Here is a 19,079-nt window from a genome sequence, read left to right on the forward strand (position 1 = left end):
GATTTATATGCCGCCCTTCTCCGGAGACTCAGGGCGGCTTACAATGCGTTAAGCAATAGCCTTCATACTTTGGTATATTTATACAAAGTCATCTTATTGCCCCCACAAACTGGGTCCTCATTTAACCTACCTTAGAAAGGATGGAAGGCTGAGTCAACCTTGAGCCTGGTAAGATTTGAACCTGCAGTAATTGCAGGCAGCTATGTTAATAACAGGGTGCTTTAAACCACTGTACTACCAAGGCTCATAAAAATCTTTATGAGCCTTTCCAATTGAAAAGGAAGATATATATATATATGTAAGTAAATAGATATGAAGTCATTTAGAAAGCCCATTTCTTTTTTTAAAAAATGGAGCTAAATGCCTTGAAAGACTCTGACATACTGTACACATAGTATAGAAGGCTAGTCATAGACATCATAGCTTTTTCTATTCCTTCAGGCTATTGAAACTGATGTTTTAAGGTTGAAAGGGTGGGCATAAGATGAAAAACTTCTATTTTTATGAATTGTTTTCTGCCAAGAGTGACCTAGAATCAATGAAATAGTAAAGAAATATATTACAGATTTTTGCCGCTAAGACACAATACTCCCAATTGCCTACTAGATTATCAAAAGCAGGCCATCAGTGTAAGTGGCTTCTTCTTTCTCTTCTCTATACGGCAGGGACCAGCTGTGCATGCATTTAAATATTTTCAGGGAGGGCTTATTTTCAGGGGAGGTCTTATTTTTGAGGAAACACGGTATTTAAATGAGTTGAATATTTGGTACTCATTTTGACCTCTTAATTCACTTCATATTTTGCCTTGCAGACTAGCATTTAGATATTGCATATACACTATTTATGCCAGGGTTAATTAGAAATCCAAAAGCTGTAATACAATTCTCCAAGATGTTGCAGCTTAATCACATTATTAGATGCCTTCACTTTCCTGGTTTGTGTTTGGTTTTGTTTTCCTATGTTCAAATTTCATACATCCTTTAAATAAAAACCTTGAATTGAAATGAGGGTTCTTGACCAATTTTGCATTAGTCAGCATATTACACTATACTGCTATGAAAAGGCTAAAGCAAATATGCCCTCAATATGGTGTCTCTCTGGGTTCTAGGAAACTAAGTAGATCCTTGAAGGGGAGAAAAGATACAAGTTATGTGTGTTAGTACTGAGCTTTCCAACTTCTGGATTATAGTTCTACCTTTTGATATTTTTAATGAGGATTGAATAATTATATGCATGTAGAGCAGGGGTCGGATTCTACTGGTTCGGACAAACCGGTAGCTCCGACGATCAGCTGGGAGGGAACCAGTTCGCTCCGACAGTCAGCTGGGCCCACCCGCCTGGCCCTGCGCTTTACTTACCTTTATCTTCGCAGCTGATTAGCGCGGCAGAGCAGATTGCCGCTGTTTTAATTCCCTAGCACTAACGCAAAAGGTGATTTTTAGTTGAATTGTGCATGTGCACACAGCGCGCATCTGGTGCGGGTGTGCACAAAGCGTGCAATCACCGAACCGGTTGTTAAACTGGAAGGATCCCACCACTGATATAGAATAGATTAATAGGTATCACTTCGGTGGAAGATAACAGCATTCCATGCACTTTTGGCATATGTTGGTCACATGACTACGGAAATTGTTTTCGGACAATGCTGGCTCCCTCAGCCAAGAAACAGAGATGAGCATTGTGCCTAGGATACGACTGACAGGGAAACTTTTACCTTTAGTTCATCAGCATTTAAATCCTTTATTGATTTTCCCATTTCAGCAAATCAAATTAAAATGACAATTCTTTTAAACTCTATTTGGCGTTATTTAACAGGAAAACAAAAAGTAAGTATTGAAACCAAATTTCTTAAAATGTTGAAGTTCTGTTTTTCTGTCCTCGATTTCAAATATGTAAAAAACACAAAATATGATGAATAGCTCTTTTCTTGCATTGTCAAAATATATCCCAAGCCGCCAGTTGTCAACTACAAGGTTAATGTAATATTACAGACCAGGTGCATGTTTTTCTGAATCCTGGTCTAGGAAGTATTCCTATTACTTGCTGTGATAAGGTTACTTCACTTCTTTAAAAAAAGTCAGTGATGAAGTAATTAAAATCCTTGATAATTCAGTGATTTTTTTTAAATCAAGGAACCAGGTGATTTGACAATGAAGGAGTATGTCTAGGCAATTAAAAACTAGTATTTTACAAAACAGACAACTGAAAAACATAGAATATAATCTGCATGTGAGAATAATTTTAAAAGAATCTCTATTTTTTCAACATGTAAGTATGTGTAATCTAAACTTCGTAATGTTCTGATAAATTTATTTTTGAGGTGGAAGTTTTTTTTAAAAAAAACAGATTCTAGTCCCTGAATTCTTTCTTTCATTCTTCTGTGAAAAACTGTGTTTTCCTTTTTGATTTTGACTACTCCCTCCCCTCCCCCCCAAGCCAACTTGGTCAAAGGCTGAAATTACAAGGATTAGACCTACAAAACATCCAGAGGAAAGTAAATTGGAACAGACTGGGGACAGTTTAGAACTTTGGAAGAGAATTATATGCCCAAATTTTCATTTATTGATAGTGGAATAAAGCACTATTTCTAGAAACAGGTAGACATAATGGCAATTCCCTAAAAGCTCTTCTCTTTTTCCTTTCCATGGATTATTTTTCAGGTAAGAGTTTATAATCTTCTCCAGTATGAACATGGACCAGATGATGTGCTTATCTTAGCTACTGATGGACTCTGGGATGTACTATTAAATGAAGAAGTAGCAGAAGCCATCACTAATTTCCTGCCAAACTGTGACCCTGATGATCCACACAGGCATGTAACCTCTCTTCTGTAGGCTATCTTTGAAATTGTCCTGCTTTTTTCTGAGGATAACAGGATCCTCAGGGTCCTGAGGGTATTTTGTTATAACATTTGCTTACCACTTAGAACAAAAAGCATTTTTCAGCATGGTTTTCGTGCTGTATTTCAGAAGAGGCTAATATTAGTTCTAAAATTTTAAAGTGAATACAAATATATACAAATAAAAAAGTGATTGTAAACAAAAATGTGATGGAATCAGTTCAGTTTGCACCAAAGCAAATTTTACTGATTTCTGAAAAGTTAAACAACAAATTGTTTAATTTTAGCATTTTAGTTTCTTTTGTAATACCTGTATATTTTTATTTTAATTATTGAAAATCTCTAATACTACGTTCCTTAATTTTCTTTTTTTCTTTTTTAGACAAATTTTATTTTAAAAAATTTCTTTCATCATACATATTTTATGAACAGAGTGTTGACTGGGTCACATCTTATACATTTATACATAATCAAAATCATCATTATAATACTTCTTAATCTTCCCATTTTTTCCAATATTTTGGAAATAATCTTTTGTGTAATCCTTTATCACAAATTTATCATTTTTCTCCATATCTTATTATTTCAACTTCTGCCATATTAATTTCCCCCCCATTATTTTTTATTATTTTCAATTTTATATTCGAATAACATCACTTTACGCCTTATATTTCTTTTCAATTACAATTGCTTCAGTTGTTTACAATCTTTTTTCATTTCTGGAAGTGTCTCTCTAATTCCTTTTTCCCAATCATTAACAGTCAAACATTCATCTTAATTTGCATTGTTATCAAAATTAATATTATTAAATACTTATTTTCATCTTTCCATGTGCTGTGGTTTATCACAAACATGTTCTATTTCTTCTTCTTTGCAAAAATCCTCTCTTACCACTACTATAACAATTAAAATTTCATTCTAATTTAAAAAGCTATCAAAAACACTACTATTATTATATTGTCTACTTTCCCATTCCCATTTATTAATCTATTTTATGTATATTTGCTAATGTTACCTCATCATCCTTCATCTTTAACCATCATCTCGAAATCTTTTTAGCATTCCCTTGTCTAATGGTTTTTTGCACGACCCTTTATCTCACTCTAATTTCTCAATTCTCTTTTTTTTCTTTTTACATATGTTACATTTCATCTTCTGCATCCTTTTATCTTATTTTGTTGAATTGTTTGAACATCCCTCACTACAAAGTTTTCCATTGTCTCTTCCAGATATTCCCCCTTTTCCCTTTTATCTGTTTCTTTTTTAGGGGGGATTTTCCCCCTTGCTTCTCTGCTCTTTTGACATTCCCAAACATTTCTGTAATATTTGATTTCTATTTTTTGATACTTTCTTTTCAACATTGTTAATTTCTTGTTTCTCATTTAAGTTTCCCTCTTCCAACTCTTCTTCCTTTTCTTTTTCTGTATTTTTAAATGAATTTTCTGTTTCTTTTTTGCCTATTAAAGATTCGCGCATGCTTTTAAACATCAAAAGTACTCTTCATACATCTGCAACTCCATTTTATAACAATTTAATACCTCCCCAATTATATCTCTATGCACTTGACCAGAATTTAAAGTCTATATAATTTTCTTGTATCTCTGCTTCTTTTCTTCTTTCCTTCTTCAATTATTCATTTTGTTCGTTAAAATTAAAATGTTCTTCTCAATTATTAATTATTATCCAAATTCAGCAACAGTCAAATCCAATTATGAAGCTATCTTCCAGAAGAGAAGGGAAATAAAACAACCACCCAGATATAAAACACAGTCACTCCTTAAATATTCTCACAATGTCCAAATTATCTTCTTCTATATGGCCAAGGTCGAAATTTCCAGCTGCTATTTCTTCTGTTTTATTTATTTGAATAGAAAATTACAGTACTTTTTTTTTCCTCCAGCAGATGGCACTCTCCATTTCTACTCTGTTACCAATTGTTTATCCAGTAATTTTTAAAAGTTCTCTTGTGAATTATTGTTATCTTCCGAAAATCATTTTTTTCTCTTTTAAAATCTTGCTTTTCCCAATTTTCCAAATCCAAGACTTTCTCTTAGATTCTTTATATTACAGTTCACGCTTTGTCTTTGTTTTGCATGTGTGATCCCCCCCCCAATAATGCCAGATAGCCGCTAGTCCAAGCTCCGGAATTCTTTTAAAACTTCAATTTCAACTTTTCTTAGTATAATTTGGCATTTATCTCACCCAGTTCTAGCACTCTGTCCAAACGCTACTCCTGCACAATTCTTCGGTTTGGTTGTCCCAGTTTCAAGGTGGCCACCTTAAGATGGCCGCCACTCCCGCTGCTGTTTCTGGAGAGCTGTTTCTGTTCCAGCGAGGAAATTGCCAATTCCTCATGGTCCATGAAATGCCTCTCCTTTCTTCATCATCCCTACAGGACGGCTATGGCTCAAAAGCCTCCCGGCAGCGGTTCATCTGGCTAGATTTCATGCAGCTCATCAGAGCCCACTATTTTCCAGTCTGCTCCCGCTGCGACGTCAACCAGAAGTCCCCTATGTTCCTTAATTTTCACTACACTTAAAGCAGCCATATTTAAAGGATGAAAGATTACAAGCCTTTTCTACTGGTAGTTCCACTGTACTGGTTATACTTACTCTAGATCACAAATAGGCAACTTGGTTTGGGGTTTTTTTGGGGTTTTTTTGCTTTAATTTATATGCCGCCCTTCTCCAGAGACTCAGGGCAGCTTACAATGCGTTAAGCAATAGCCTTCATACTTTTGTATATTTATACAAAGTCAGTTTATTGCCCCCACAAACTGGGTCCTCAATTTACCTACCTTAGAAAGGATGGAAGGCTGAGTCAACCTTGAGCCTGGTGAGATTTGAACTTACAGTAATTGCAGACAACTGGTGTTAATCACAATGCTATCAGTCTGCTGAGCCACCAGGCCCGTGTTCCTGATGCTTTGAATTTGTTAGCTTCAACTAGTATGGGCAAGAATAGAAAGTGTGCGAAAGGGTCAGCATATGGGGATGGAGTAAGGGGATGGTAAAGTATTATATAATCTGTTATGAACTTGGGTTTTATTATGAAGAAGTCACAGGGGGAGGGGAGGGAGGGTTAGGGAGGAGGGGGAAAAAAAAGGGGGGGGAATTTGTATTTGAAAAACTTTTTCAATAAAAAAAAAAAAAGAATAGAAAGTGTGGGAAATAAAGCCCAGAATATCTGAAATAGATGAATACTCTGCTATATATATATCAGTATGTTGTTGCATATATATCTGTGGTTGTTTATGACAGATTAGTTGCCTCTTGGCCTGTGTAAATTATACTTTGGTCTTCTGCTATATGATGGAGGATAAATGCTCTTTTCCTGCTCCTCTTGGAAAAAATCTTGGGACTTCAGGTTTGCAGCTTTGCCTCGTGTAATCATAATTAAGTTTCCTAGTGCGTAGTCAGACTTATCCTACCTTGCTCAAGATCCCAAGGATAATAGCTTTGCAATGTTTAGATTGGAATACTTTTTCCTTTCACATTGGAAATTGTGTGCAAACTATGTTCTCATCTGTTGAGTTTATAACTTTTTTCAAAATAGTCAGAACATTTGGTCCTGGCTGAAGACTATGAATAAGGTAGTGAAATCTGAATGTTGATAAAGCAAATTTATGGTGATTAATATGGCCCATCTACCAAACAATAAAGATTCTTTTTAACAGCAGTTTTCAATATTGGCTTTTCCTTCTTTGCCCACAGGTACACACTAGCAGCTCAGGATTTGGTAATGCGAGCTAGGGGAGTGCTGAAGGACAGAGGCTGGAGGATATCCAATGACCGACTGGGCTCAGGAGATGACATTTCAGTCTACGTCATCCCTTTAATACATGGAAATAAACTCTTGTAAAAGCAGCATCAGTGCTGGTAACAGGAAATGTTTGATTATTAACAAGTCCTTTGGAAAAGACAGTCTTCTGATAAATGAAAGTAGTGGTTCAAACATTCTCTTAAGCTTGGGTAACCTGATCTCTTTGTACTTGAAAGCTAGGGCTGATTTGCACATAATCTCTTAGAGGTTGCAGCTTCCCTAAATTTATATTATTGGTACATATCAGGACCAGAACTTCAGTGCTGCTAGTATATTTAGTGCTTTCTTTTTAATGTCCCTCCTGGTGAGGACACTGTTGTGATCTAATTGAATTTATTTTTCCCAGTTTAATGTAGCCTAGAATGCTAAATGAGATGTGAATTGGGAAGACCATAATTGAAACTGGATAGGCAGCCTTTATTTTCCCAATTTCTGTGCTAGCTGACTTTAAGTTAGAAGTAATTTATAATTACTAAAGTTAGAAAAGCTGGTATCTACTTAGGTATTGTTTGCTGAAGGTAGTGATGTTTCAGTGGAGAGGTTCTAGAATTTTGTTTATGCATATTAATTCAAGATTTTTTCCCTCTTCACTGTAATGAAAAATGTATAGTTTTTCTATGTGCTTGGGTGGTGAAATTAGCTTTTTTCTGGTTTCAGTCTAGCAGCTGTTATTAAAATTGCCTAAGAATAGAGAAACGTTGGGTGGTAAATCTATTTTCGTGTTAACTTTTTGTCGAGTGTGTAGCTATGATGTAGCAGACTGGGAGATTATTTTAGTTAATATTTATTTGTTATCAGATTTTTCATGCTTTAAATACTTTGGCCTCCTCTTTCAATATGATATGGTATTCCTATTGAAAGAATTTCCCTACAACTGTTGATTTGGATGTACTGGATAAATGTTTGTCTTATTTTTTTCTTTAGCTATTTAATGCTAGTGAGTATTAGAACATTCCTTTAGAACAATAAGCTTCTCCCATTTTCCTACTGTACTCTTTGAGCATTAATTTCTTTTACTGCTTCTATTGTATTCCATTGCCAGGATGTAGTAGGTAAAATGTAAATTATAAATCCATGTAGTATAGCAAGAATTTCTGAAGAACAAGCTTCATTAATTCGTTTGTAATTGTCAATATTAATAAAATATCAAAATAGATAGGAATAAATATTCCAGTAAGAAACTTACTCAAGCAAAGTATTCATAATTATACATACATAATGCAAGCCACCTCTTCTGGAATTAGATGCTTGAGTTGGATTCCTCAGGTATAATCTCAATCAAGAAATCCAGTAGCACATTCTATGCCATTTAAAAAGTAAACGATATGGCTGGAAAACAAGAGATCAACTTTTGAGAGATCTCAAATATTTTCCAAAAAAGAAGCTTTTAGCATAACAAGAAAATGGTTCTATTTGTTTCCATACCATTTTTCTTTAACATTTTCCCATCTTCATAGTATTACATTGATATTTTTTGTGGGGCAGGCATTTCATATACTGTCTTTGCATCAATACAAACGTTTCCCTCAGTAGGATAGTGCTACTGTAAATAAGTTTGAATCTATAACTGAACAGTTAAAAAGATAATCTATGACATCTCTAAATATGTATGCAATAATGTATTTTATAGTAGGCTTCATGAAACTGTTATAAACAACATTTCATAGTATATAGTCTTTTCAACTGCATATAGAAATCGGGAAGTGGCTATTACACAGAATGTATTTCTGCATTCACAATATGTATTTTTCAGTTCAAGTAATTCTTAATGTGGGTCACTATTGATGTTTCATTTCATTCACATATGTGAAATCAGTGTTTTCTGGGTAAAATACTGTCACTGGTTCATCATCACTTTCTAATGTAGCATGTGTATGCAAAAATGTGCTGTTGTGTTGTTTGTCTTCGTTTTGCTTTAACATATTCCTCACTTCCACCACTTAAACCCTCTTTAGATGCAAATTGTCTCACTAGGTAATTAAAAGTACAGGTTTAGTTTTTATATTGCTCTACCACAGGATCCCCAATCCCCAGGCTGTAGACCGGTATTGGTCTGTGGCCCATTGGGAACTAGGCCACACAAACGATGGGCAAACCGTTTCATTTGCGCATGCACAGGAACTAGGTTATATACGTGAAACCATCCCCTCTTCGCCTGCCGCTACTGCTGCTGCCGGTCCATAGAGCTGGAAAGGTTGAGACCACTGCTCTACCATATGGACACATTGTATTTTATTATAGCCTTATTAGACACCTGGGCATAAAAATGGGTCAGAATAGTCAGTAGCAGGAATTGTATGTATTCACCACTAATACATTATCTGTGCAGTTACTCCTTTTTACTCTTTTTCTATAATTTTTTTTAAAAAAATTGATTTATATGCCGCCCTTCTCCGGAGACTCAGGGCGGCTTACAATGCATTAAGCAATAGCCTTCATACTTTTGTATATTTTATACAAAGTCAGCTTATTGCCCCCACAAACTGGGTCCTCAATTTACCTACCTTAGAAAGGATATTGCTAGTTTTACAGTAATCTAATACTAGACAATACAGATTCAATTCCAATGTTGTGATTTTACATTAGTTCTTTGCAGTTGCTACTTAATTTGCATAAAGAAAAACATGGGTATCTGTAGAAGCTTCCTGTTTTTCATCAGTTATGAAAGCAACATCATGCAATTGTACCACAAAATCCACCTCTTTTGGAAGTAGATGTGATCTTATGCCATATGTATAAAAGGGATAGGGTTTGCATCATGACAGTGTAATATTGCTTTTGTCAGTCCATCCCTTGACACCCTCCCCACAATAATATATCCATTAGCAATATCTTCAAAAGTAGTCTTAAAATTGACTGCCTTGTGTTTTTCCAGGAGCAGTGACATCCTTATATAAAAATAACATATGGAAGCCAATTATACATATCTTTGTAATAGATCTGTCTTAATATTGTAATGGCTACCAAATACTTCCTGGAAATACCAAAACTCCTAGTCAGGACAACTAAAAAAAATGTAGTCATGTCAATCTAATGCAAACCAAGCAACATTGACTCACTTAACTAAATTCAGAAATTTAAGTTGACACTTAAGTTTCCTTCCATCTCTATTGCTGCAGAGCTTCTTCAAAGTTTTGATCTTGTTCAAGATTGCTTTGAGTCAACAATGGTTCTCTCCCCCACCCCAAGAAGTGTATTTTATATATGTCTTTGAGTAATATCCAGATGAATTTAAGTGGCAGCTATTTATAAACCTTTGCAAAGAATTTGGTCTTCTAGAACAATATACTATTGAAGGAAGTGTATCAGTTCCTGCAATTTCTGCATATGATAGAGTTGGAGTGGATTTCATGCCTTGTGTTATTAGATTACAAATGAAATCTTGCCAATCTCAACAGATAGGCATCAAATGGTATCTCTCTTTTTTACTTGAGAAAATTCCACTGTGTTAGCAAAACCTAGCTAAGACTTACATAACATCCCTTCTAGATGAATGCATGTGAAATAATACTCCAATAATTAATTCTATTATAGAGTTTATTATTATTTAGAGCATGTTTCTTCAGATATACTAGTCTATATTTACCAAATTAGTATTTGGGTTACTTTGAATTTTGGTCATTTGGGGCATTGGAAGACTTGTCCAGCACATATGGAACAAAACAATCTGAGGAAGACTACCTTAAAAATAATGATGCTATACTAGGGGTGAAATGCTACCGGTTCGGGTGAACTGGTAATTAAAAAAAAATGCTACAGGTTTGGCCGGACCAGTATTTCCAACGATCAGCTGTGCCGCACTTTCTAGCGAATCTAAATCACGCGGCACAGCTGTTCCCTCCCTCGCTGTTCTACTTACCTTAGAAAAGGCTTCTTAATCCTTTTTCAGCACTGCGCGCTAGTGCCTGCAGTGTGCATGTGCATAAAGCGCACGTTTGGCACGCACTGTGCATGCGCGCATGCAGCAAACCAGTAGCAAAGTGAACCAGTAGCAGACTTCAGAGCATTTTACCCCTGTGGTAGACATCAAAATATTGAAAATGAACCAGATTGTAACTTTGTTATTATATATTAAAGATCTTGAAGGAGTGTTGTTAAACAAAACCGAATGCCCAACCTCACCCCTTCACTCATACCCAACCGAGGAAACTTGTTCTTTAACAACAACAACAACAAAAAAGACTGTCTCAGTTAAAATCTAACTGAAAACATTTCTAGGAAAATACAAATTCAGGTAAAATTCAGAAAAAAATTGTTGCTAATAGAGCAATTTAAATTATCCATGTTATTTGCCTGGTAATAAGTCAACAACATGGATCTTTCAAAATTCCAAGAGATGTATTAATTGCATTATTAGGTTTAAGTTTAACAACTGTGTAGTCTAAGATTTCCTTTACCGAATTAAGCAATATTTTGGGGGTGATTCTTCTAACAACTTATTTCCAATTGTAGCTAACAATTGTAATATTTTTAATGAAATATTCCAATTCAAATTATCTAAGATGTTGTTTCATTACTTACCAATGCCCATGGAAAAGGATTCATTTTAGTTACAATCTAAAATCAGCAGCACATGAGAAGTGATCTTGGACTCCAAGCAATATTGAAATGGTTTTGTATCAAGAACTGTCAAATTGCTGAAAGTAAAGTAGTCATTGTATGTTTTTTCTCTGAGGTTTGATTCTTATTTTTGATAATGAAGCACTACAACCCTACCAAGTCCATTTTGGTACTTTTGCCCTTTGTACATTCACTGTTGCAGTTTGCATTTTACAAACATTTGCACATTCTCAATTTATTTTGTTTACTTATAGAGATGTTGTAGGCAATGACCAATACCTCTACAATCATTCTGCCAAATTATACCAGTATTTTACTTGAAAAAACCCTTTCCCTTTCAATCTCTGCTTTATTTTTTTCCACTGTATTTTATTTTAATTCAACTGCTACCCATTATTTTAGTGATATAGTGATTATATTTATGGAATATATTATTTTCTAGGCTCAGCATTCTAAATGATGAAAAGAATTTGATGGGTAAAAATGATTTAGATTAATGTACTTAACATTGTGACTGTGAAATGTCAAACTTTTTGTAATTTAAGAACAAAAATGTTTAGCAAAGGGATATATTTTATGTGTTTTGAAAAATTTTCAGTGCAATTAAGAAGAAAGCAGAAAAAATGTATGCACAATAAAGTTTTAAAATGGAATAAAAAAAATAAACAGAAAAACTCATTTTTGCTGTTTATATTGGATGGGTGTTTCTGTGGGATTTATAGCTGATCAGTTAAAGCATAGAAATTTGCCAGTGATGACATGAAATCAAATGAAGAAAGTTTAATTAAGAACAATCTAAACACAGTATCAAACTTTATTGTGAAATTAAATGTTATTGCTATGCTATTGCTTTTCTATCTGTATATTTTAGGATATATACAAGTTCACTGTACAAGTCTGCTTGGTGAAAAAGTGCTAAAGAAAACCAACAGGAAGATGCATTACTTATTGCTCACAAAATTGTATTCATTTCATTAAGCTGGCCTTTAGCGTTTACTATCAGAAGTTAGTCAAGTCAGCTTTTTCCTTGTTAGTTTATTTCAATTCATTAACTGCAGAATTTATTTATGGGTTTTGGTAGAGAAAATACATGACTACTAATGAGATAATATACTAATAAATATATAATAAATATAATTTAATATAATTTAATTTAAATATAATATAATAAATTGATTTATATGCAATCCTAATCTCTGATTCTTGAACTGTACTATTGTCTAAGGCAATAGTTAAGCTATCAAATTGAGTCATAAAGGGCATCCTTGATGAATTCTACAAGGCATCTTAATAAGATAATATAGTGAAAGAGAAAATATGTATTAGTTCAATTGATAAAAAAGAGATCTATATTCAGACAATACTTAATTAAAAACTTTCCACTGCATCACACCGGATCACCCCAACGATGCCCTTGAAATGATGTCCCGGTGCCTGGAGGTCGTACGGATCTGGATGGGGAGGAACAGGCTCAGGCTCAACCCATCCAAGACTGAGTGGCTGTGGTTTCCGACGTCCCGATATAGTCAGTTGACGCCATCACTGACTATTGGGGGCGAATCATTGGCCCCCACGGAGAGGGCTCGCAACTTGGGCGTCCTCCTGGATTCACGGCTGTCTTTAGAAGAGCACTTGACAGCCGTGACCGGGAGGATTTTTCATCAGGTTCGCCTGATTCGCCAGTTGCGTCCCTTTCTGGATCGGGACTCTTTACGCACGGTCACTCATGCCCTTGTCACCTCCCGCCTGGACTATTGCAACGCTCTCTACATGGGGCTCCCCTTGAGGAGCACCCGGAGGCTCCAACTGGCGCAGAGTGCGGCCGCGTGGGTGGTAATGGGAGCGACATGGCGTTCCCATGTAACACCTCTCCTGCGCGAGCTGCACTGGCTCCCGGTGGTCTTCCGGGTGTGCTTCAAGGTTTTGGTTACCACCTTTAAAGCGCTCCATGGCTTAGGACCTGGGTACTTGCGGGACCGCCTACTACCACCAATAGCCTCCCACCGGCCGGTACGCTCCCATAGAGAGGGGCTCCTACGGGTGCCGTCAGCCAAACAATGCCGACTGGCGGCCCCCAGGGGGAGAGCCTTCTCTGTGGGGGCACCTACTATCTGGAACGAGCTCCCCCCAGAGATACGGAGGATCCCGGATCTGCGCACCTTCCACCGCGCCTTAAAGACCTTACTATTTCACCAGGCCGGCCTGGCCTAATTTTTCCCCCTCTTTTATAAAAGATTTTTAAAATTTTAAACATCTTTTAGTATTTATATATTCAATTTTAAATTGGTTTTAAAAGTTTGGGGTTTTAAATTTGTCGGGGCCAAATTATTTAATTTGATTTTATTCTATTTTTTAAATTTTGTATTGTATGTGTTTTTATTGTTTGGCTGTGCACCGCCCTGAGTCCTTCGGGAGTAGGGCGGTATAGAAATCTAATAAATGAATGAATGAAATGAATGAACTCGCCCATATCCTGCTAAATTTGTGATCCTTCCTAGATGCTGGGTTGGATGCCTGTATGTCACATCCTTATTCTTTGTGATTTATATGCATTTGATTAATATATCTCAAATATAGTTTTATCTTTAAATAGCTTTATCTATTTAGTTAATTACCAGAGAGGCTTATGAGGCTGCCACCCCTACTGCAGAACCTACTTTCTGAAAGCACAAAATGGTCTCAAAATTGCAACTGTGCACATCCATGATGTATTCTTTATATACTAATATAGGCAACAAAATTTAAAACTAATAGAATATAATTACCTTATTGAAATAATTTCTTAATAGTAATTAAAATAGTCACATTACCAAATTGGCAATCTCTTTACAAATCTATGGCACAACTGCCTTTTGCTTTTTTAAGAAAAACTAGTTGCCAAGTCCTATCTTTCTTGTGTTCCTTTATCTTGCTCATTGATCTTTTTCTGACTTCTTCCATGCAAAATATAGACGGCAAGAAAACACTGAAAGGTTAAAATAGAAGTGGACTCTCAGTAACATGGTAATTTGCTACTTCGTGCACAGCCAAATACTTGCTGCAACCATTAGCTGCCATTCCAACACGATTGAAAGGCTGTTTAATAAGGGTAAATAAATAAAAACCACAAATGATTTTCCATCCCAGCAATCACTGGACTAACCTCTGTGGTAAGTAAGCTTTCAAAACAGCATAGATGGAATACCTGCACCTGGAATTAAGGCTATCTCTGATTAGTATAGTTTAAGCAGCTGGAAACATGAATTAGCTGGGATTGTCTGAAAAATTCTATGTTATGTAAATACAAGTATTTCATTCTAAAATTTTCCTTCAGAATGATGTTATTTTTGAAAAACCATATATGTTTATTGGAGCAGCTCACTGTGATAGGAATTCCCCATAATTTGGTGTAATTATAAGAAAAAAAATGATTCTTAATGTAACAGTTTGGAAATAATTGGTAAATTACAGTGAACATGGCAAGGATAATGCAAGGGCAAAAAAATCTTCAATTTTATTTTGAGTAGTTTATGATTCTGAATTAAAGATTGGTCTTGATGTCTGACTTAGACTTGAATATATTTGATAACTGATTTTCAAAATATATTTTAAAAACCATCTACACTGCTATAGGTAATAGTTATAACTAAAGTAGTCTTTTGTAATAGAACAAACTTGTTTGCAAATACAATGAGTTTAGCTGTTCAAACCAGATTCAAATTATGTTATGTGTTGTTATAAATTCCATAAGAAAAATCATGGCTTTTATGCTAGAATTTATATATAACTATTAAACAAATGAATCAGCAGAACTTTTTGACATAAAATTGCAAGCTGTGCACAGGCAGTTAGTTGACTATGGATATTCTCCATAGACAAGTAGTTCTCACTTAAAGACTAGTCATTTTACACCTTCTCAAAGTTACAATGGTCACAGAACCATTGTGCACACCTGATCATTGTAAAAGTTGCACTTGTGGTCATGACTGCCTGCTGGTCTGGTAAATTTTATGACCCTTTATAGTGTTCCATGATCGGGGGCGTGGTTATGGCCGTGGTGGTGTGAGGACGTTTTCTCCACTTCGCAGGGCATTTTACGGAAGATAAATGTGGATTAAAGTGTTTGAAATGCACCGATAAGGACCAAAATTTTATAAATTGTATCGGAAGAGCTACTGGCCCAGCAGACTGACTTTGGAATCGGTAGGTCACCCTGAACGACTCAAATTTTGAAGCTTTTCATAGCGTGGGAAAGTGGAAGGACTGAGGGGTGACCAGATAGGCAGTCGCGATTGCATATTTGGAGTAAATAGCTGCCTTTGTTCTCATTATTACCGCGATCTGTGTTTGTTTTTGCTGTGGGATAAAGGCACGGAACATCAAAAGACTGGTGGAAGGGTTTTTTTTTTTTTTTTCCTCTTGGAAGAATATGTGAACTTTAAGTTGATCTTTTGTTTGTGAAAGTGCCTGAGTTGAAGCAGCAAAACGCATTTCTGGGCAGTGCCTTCCAATGGATGTTAGCTTTTTTTTTTAGGGAAATTACATAAGCTGAATTGAGAACTATAAACTTTTATTGCTGGTCCTTTTGAGTGCAATAATAAGCTGTCTCAGCTTCAATATTGGATTGCTGTCCCTTAATCTTCATTATAGACCCTCTTGGCAAAAGTGGATAATTAAAACTTATTAAAAAATGGCGACCCAATAATCTTTAGAAATGCAACAAGTTGCTGTGGCCTTAACCAAAATTAGTGAAAAGATATCAGGACTGTCAGATAGTATGGATAATATGACATTGGAAATTAAAAGAATGAAGCAAGAAATGAATGAAAATTTTGCAAAGCAAACAGTAGAAATGACAATAATTAAAGATGAAATTGAGCAGATTCAGACACATGATGCAAAGATAGTTCGGCAAATTGGAGAAATCTTTTTTAAAAATGAACAAGATAAAAAAAATTGTTTTTTGGAAGAAGAAGCGAGGAAATATAATCTGGTTATTCGTGGAATTCAAGAAGAAAAAGTGGACAATTTGAAACAACGAGTTTTAAAATGGCTCAATGACTTGGATACACAAATCACATTTACAGCAACAAATCTGGCAAGTGTTTTTAGAATTGGGTTTAAAAGACAAAACGGCTTAAATAGAAATGTACTTGTCAGATTTGCAAATCTTAGTGACAAATTGGAAGTGATGGTGAAAGTGAGAGAGATGGGTGAAGCTTTGAAATTTGAGGAGAAAATTATTCAAGTCTTTCCGGATATATCAAGAGAAGAAAGGGCGTGGAGATTTTTTTTGAAACCAATCACAAAGGTTCTGAGAGACAATGGAACGGACGTTGTGTCCCTGAACGTCCATTTTCGGGGCGCTGCGACTCCAATCCATGGAAGGGTAGTATCTCCTAGTTGCTGGGCAGAAAATTGAGTGCTAGTTACTTCTCATTGCCAGGCCACACCCACCTCGACCAATCAGCTTCAGTCTTTCCTCACGAAGGCGCAGGAACAATGTCAACTATAATAGTCCAACAAACAAGCAGAATAACAACGTAACAGGAAGCCGAATGGGTGGGTATGGATTGGAGTCGCAGCGCCCTGAAAATGGACGTTCAGGGACACAACGTCCGTTTTCCATTGCGCTGCTCCTCCAATCCATGGATGGGATGTACCCAAGTTCAATTTTCTAGGGCGGGAGGCTGACTGGAGTCCTCATTCCTGGGTGTGGCCACTTGTTGCAAAACTCTACGACCAAAGGCAGCATCCGAAGAGGCATATTGGTCAATTTTGTAGTGCCGTATGAAGGACGAATCAGACGCCCAGGAGGCCGCTCTACAGATCTCAGACACCGAAGCGTTCGTAGACCAAGCTGCCGATGCAGCCGCACTTCGTGTTGAATGTGCGTAAATCCTAGTCGGACGAGGACAGACTCTCACATCGTAGGCTATCGTAATACAAGCTTTAATCCACCTGGCCACCGTATTAGATGACACCTTCTTCCCCATTGAGGAAGGAGTGAAAGATACAAGTAAGGATTCAGTCTGTCGAAAAGACTCCGTACGCTTGATATAACGTCGGAGGGCACGCCTAACGTCCAAAGTATGCCATAAGGATTCAGATTGGTGCCGTGGATTCGGACAAAAGTTAGGTAGAACCAACTCTTGGGCACGGTGGAATCTTGAGTTAATCTTTGGTAAAAAGGATGGGTCCAAGCGCAGAACTACTCTGTCGCTGTGAAACACACAAAGATCTTTGTGAACAGAGAGCGCAGTGAGCTCCGATACACGCCCAGCTGAAGTAATGGCCAGTAGAAAGGTGACCTTAAGCGTTAGAAATTTTAGAGACACGGAAGCCAAGGGTTCGAATGGCGAAGTGGTAAGCGCTTGTAGCACTAATGGAAGATCCCAAGATGGGTATCTGTGTATCACAGGCGGAGAGATGTTGGAGGCCCCATGAAGGAAACTCCTAATCCTAGGATTGTGCGATAGAGTACGGTGTTTCTCACAAGAAATGACGGTGGATAAGGCTGCCACCTGACGACGAAGCGTGGTGGGGGCTAGACCCTTGGCTAAACCTTCATGCAAAAATCCTAGCACATCCGGGACATCCGCAGAGGTTGGATCCACGTGATGGGAAACACACCAGGCAGAAAACGAATGCCAAGAGGCCTCATAAATCCTAGTAGTAGAAGGGCGTCTTGCAGCTTGAATCACATTAATGACATCAGGGGACAATCTGTCCTTTTGTAACTGGAGCCGCTCAAGCGCCAGGAGGCTAATCGGAGCCACCCTGGATCGGGGTGGAAGATGACCCCCTGGCTGAGCATGTTCGCTTGTAGAGGTATTACCCATGGTGGTACCGTAGACAGGCCCATCAGGTCTGCATACCAGGGTCGGCGCAGCCACTGTGGTGCAATCAGAATCAACTCCGCTCCCTCCAACAACATTTTGCGAATCAGTTGTGGAATCAGCGGTAGAGGTGGGAACACGTAGAGGAGCTCGGAAGGCCACTGGCAATGTAGGGCGTCGTAACCTTCTGCTCCGCTGGTTGGGTAACGCGTGCAGAACCTCGGTAGCTGGGCGTTCTGGGGCGTGGCGAAGAGGTCCACTTGAGGGCGACCAAATCTGCTCACAATCTGTTCGAAGAGTGCAGGGTGAAGAGACCACTCCGCAGGGTCCACGTGCTCCCTGCTGAGCCAGTCCGCCATGATGTTGTCTTTCCCCGAAATGTGGTCCGCCACCAGAGAAGCTGTGTGTTGTTCCGCCCAGGCTAAAAGACTCTCCGATTCCAACATCAGGGACTTGGAGCGCGTGCCTCCTTCCCGATTTATGTGTGCCTTGGTGGTAATATTGTCCGTCCGGACTAACACATGTTGCCCCTCCAAGGTGTGTGCGAAATGGCGTAAGGCGAGACGAACAGCCTTCAACTCCAGCCAATTGATGCTGTTCGCCTGCTCCGCCAGAGACCACTGACCTTGAACCACCGCATTCTGTAGATGGGCTCCCCAGCCCGAGAGGCTGGCGTCGGTAATCAGGACAACTCGTTCCGGGTCGAGAAATAGACATCCCCTTTCCAGAGCAGCCGACTTCCACTATGTGAGCGATAGACGAGTCTGCGGAGGTAAGACAGTTTGATGAGACGACGTGCTGCGGTGGGTTTTCTGAAAGGGAAGCAACAGCCACTGAAGCGGGCGAGAATGTCTGCGTGCCCACGGAACGACATGTATGCAGGATATTAACTTCCCCAACAATTGGGTCAACAGAAGTAGGGGTACCTTCTTCTGGGATTGGACCTGTCGAACCATTGACCTGATGTCGCGAATGCGATCTGGAGACAAAAACACCTGGCCCAGCTGGGAATCGATCACTGCACCCAGGTGTTGGAGCCG

General features: G+C 37.7%; 2 protein-coding genes across 7 annotated transcripts in view; one reads left to right on the forward strand and one right to left on the reverse strand.

Annotated features, from left to right (window-relative positions):
* PPM1H (protein phosphatase, Mg2+/Mn2+ dependent 1H) overlaps window positions 1–7,846 on the forward strand; it is a 110,153-nt gene extending 102,307 nt beyond the window's left edge. Inside the window, exons 9-10 of the mRNA XM_034402785.3 lie at window positions 2,661–2,812; window positions 6,553–7,846. Coding sequence (XP_034258676.2) covers window positions 2,661–2,812; window positions 6,553–6,700 — 300 coding nt within the window. The 3' untranslated portion in view covers window positions 6,701–7,846. The remainder of the gene's footprint in view (window positions 1–2,660; window positions 2,813–6,552) is intronic.
* MON2 (MON2 regulator of endosome-to-Golgi trafficking) overlaps window positions 1–19,079 on the reverse strand; it is a 175,708-nt gene that overhangs the window by 40,222 nt on the left and 116,407 nt on the right. The window lies entirely within an intron of this gene.

Source organism: Pantherophis guttatus, chromosome 7 (genome assembly GCF_059756535.1).
Source record: "Pantherophis guttatus breed Tessera chromosome 7, ASM5975653v1, whole genome shotgun sequence".
Lineage (NCBI taxonomy): Eukaryota > Metazoa > Chordata > Lepidosauria > Squamata > Colubridae > Pantherophis > Pantherophis guttatus.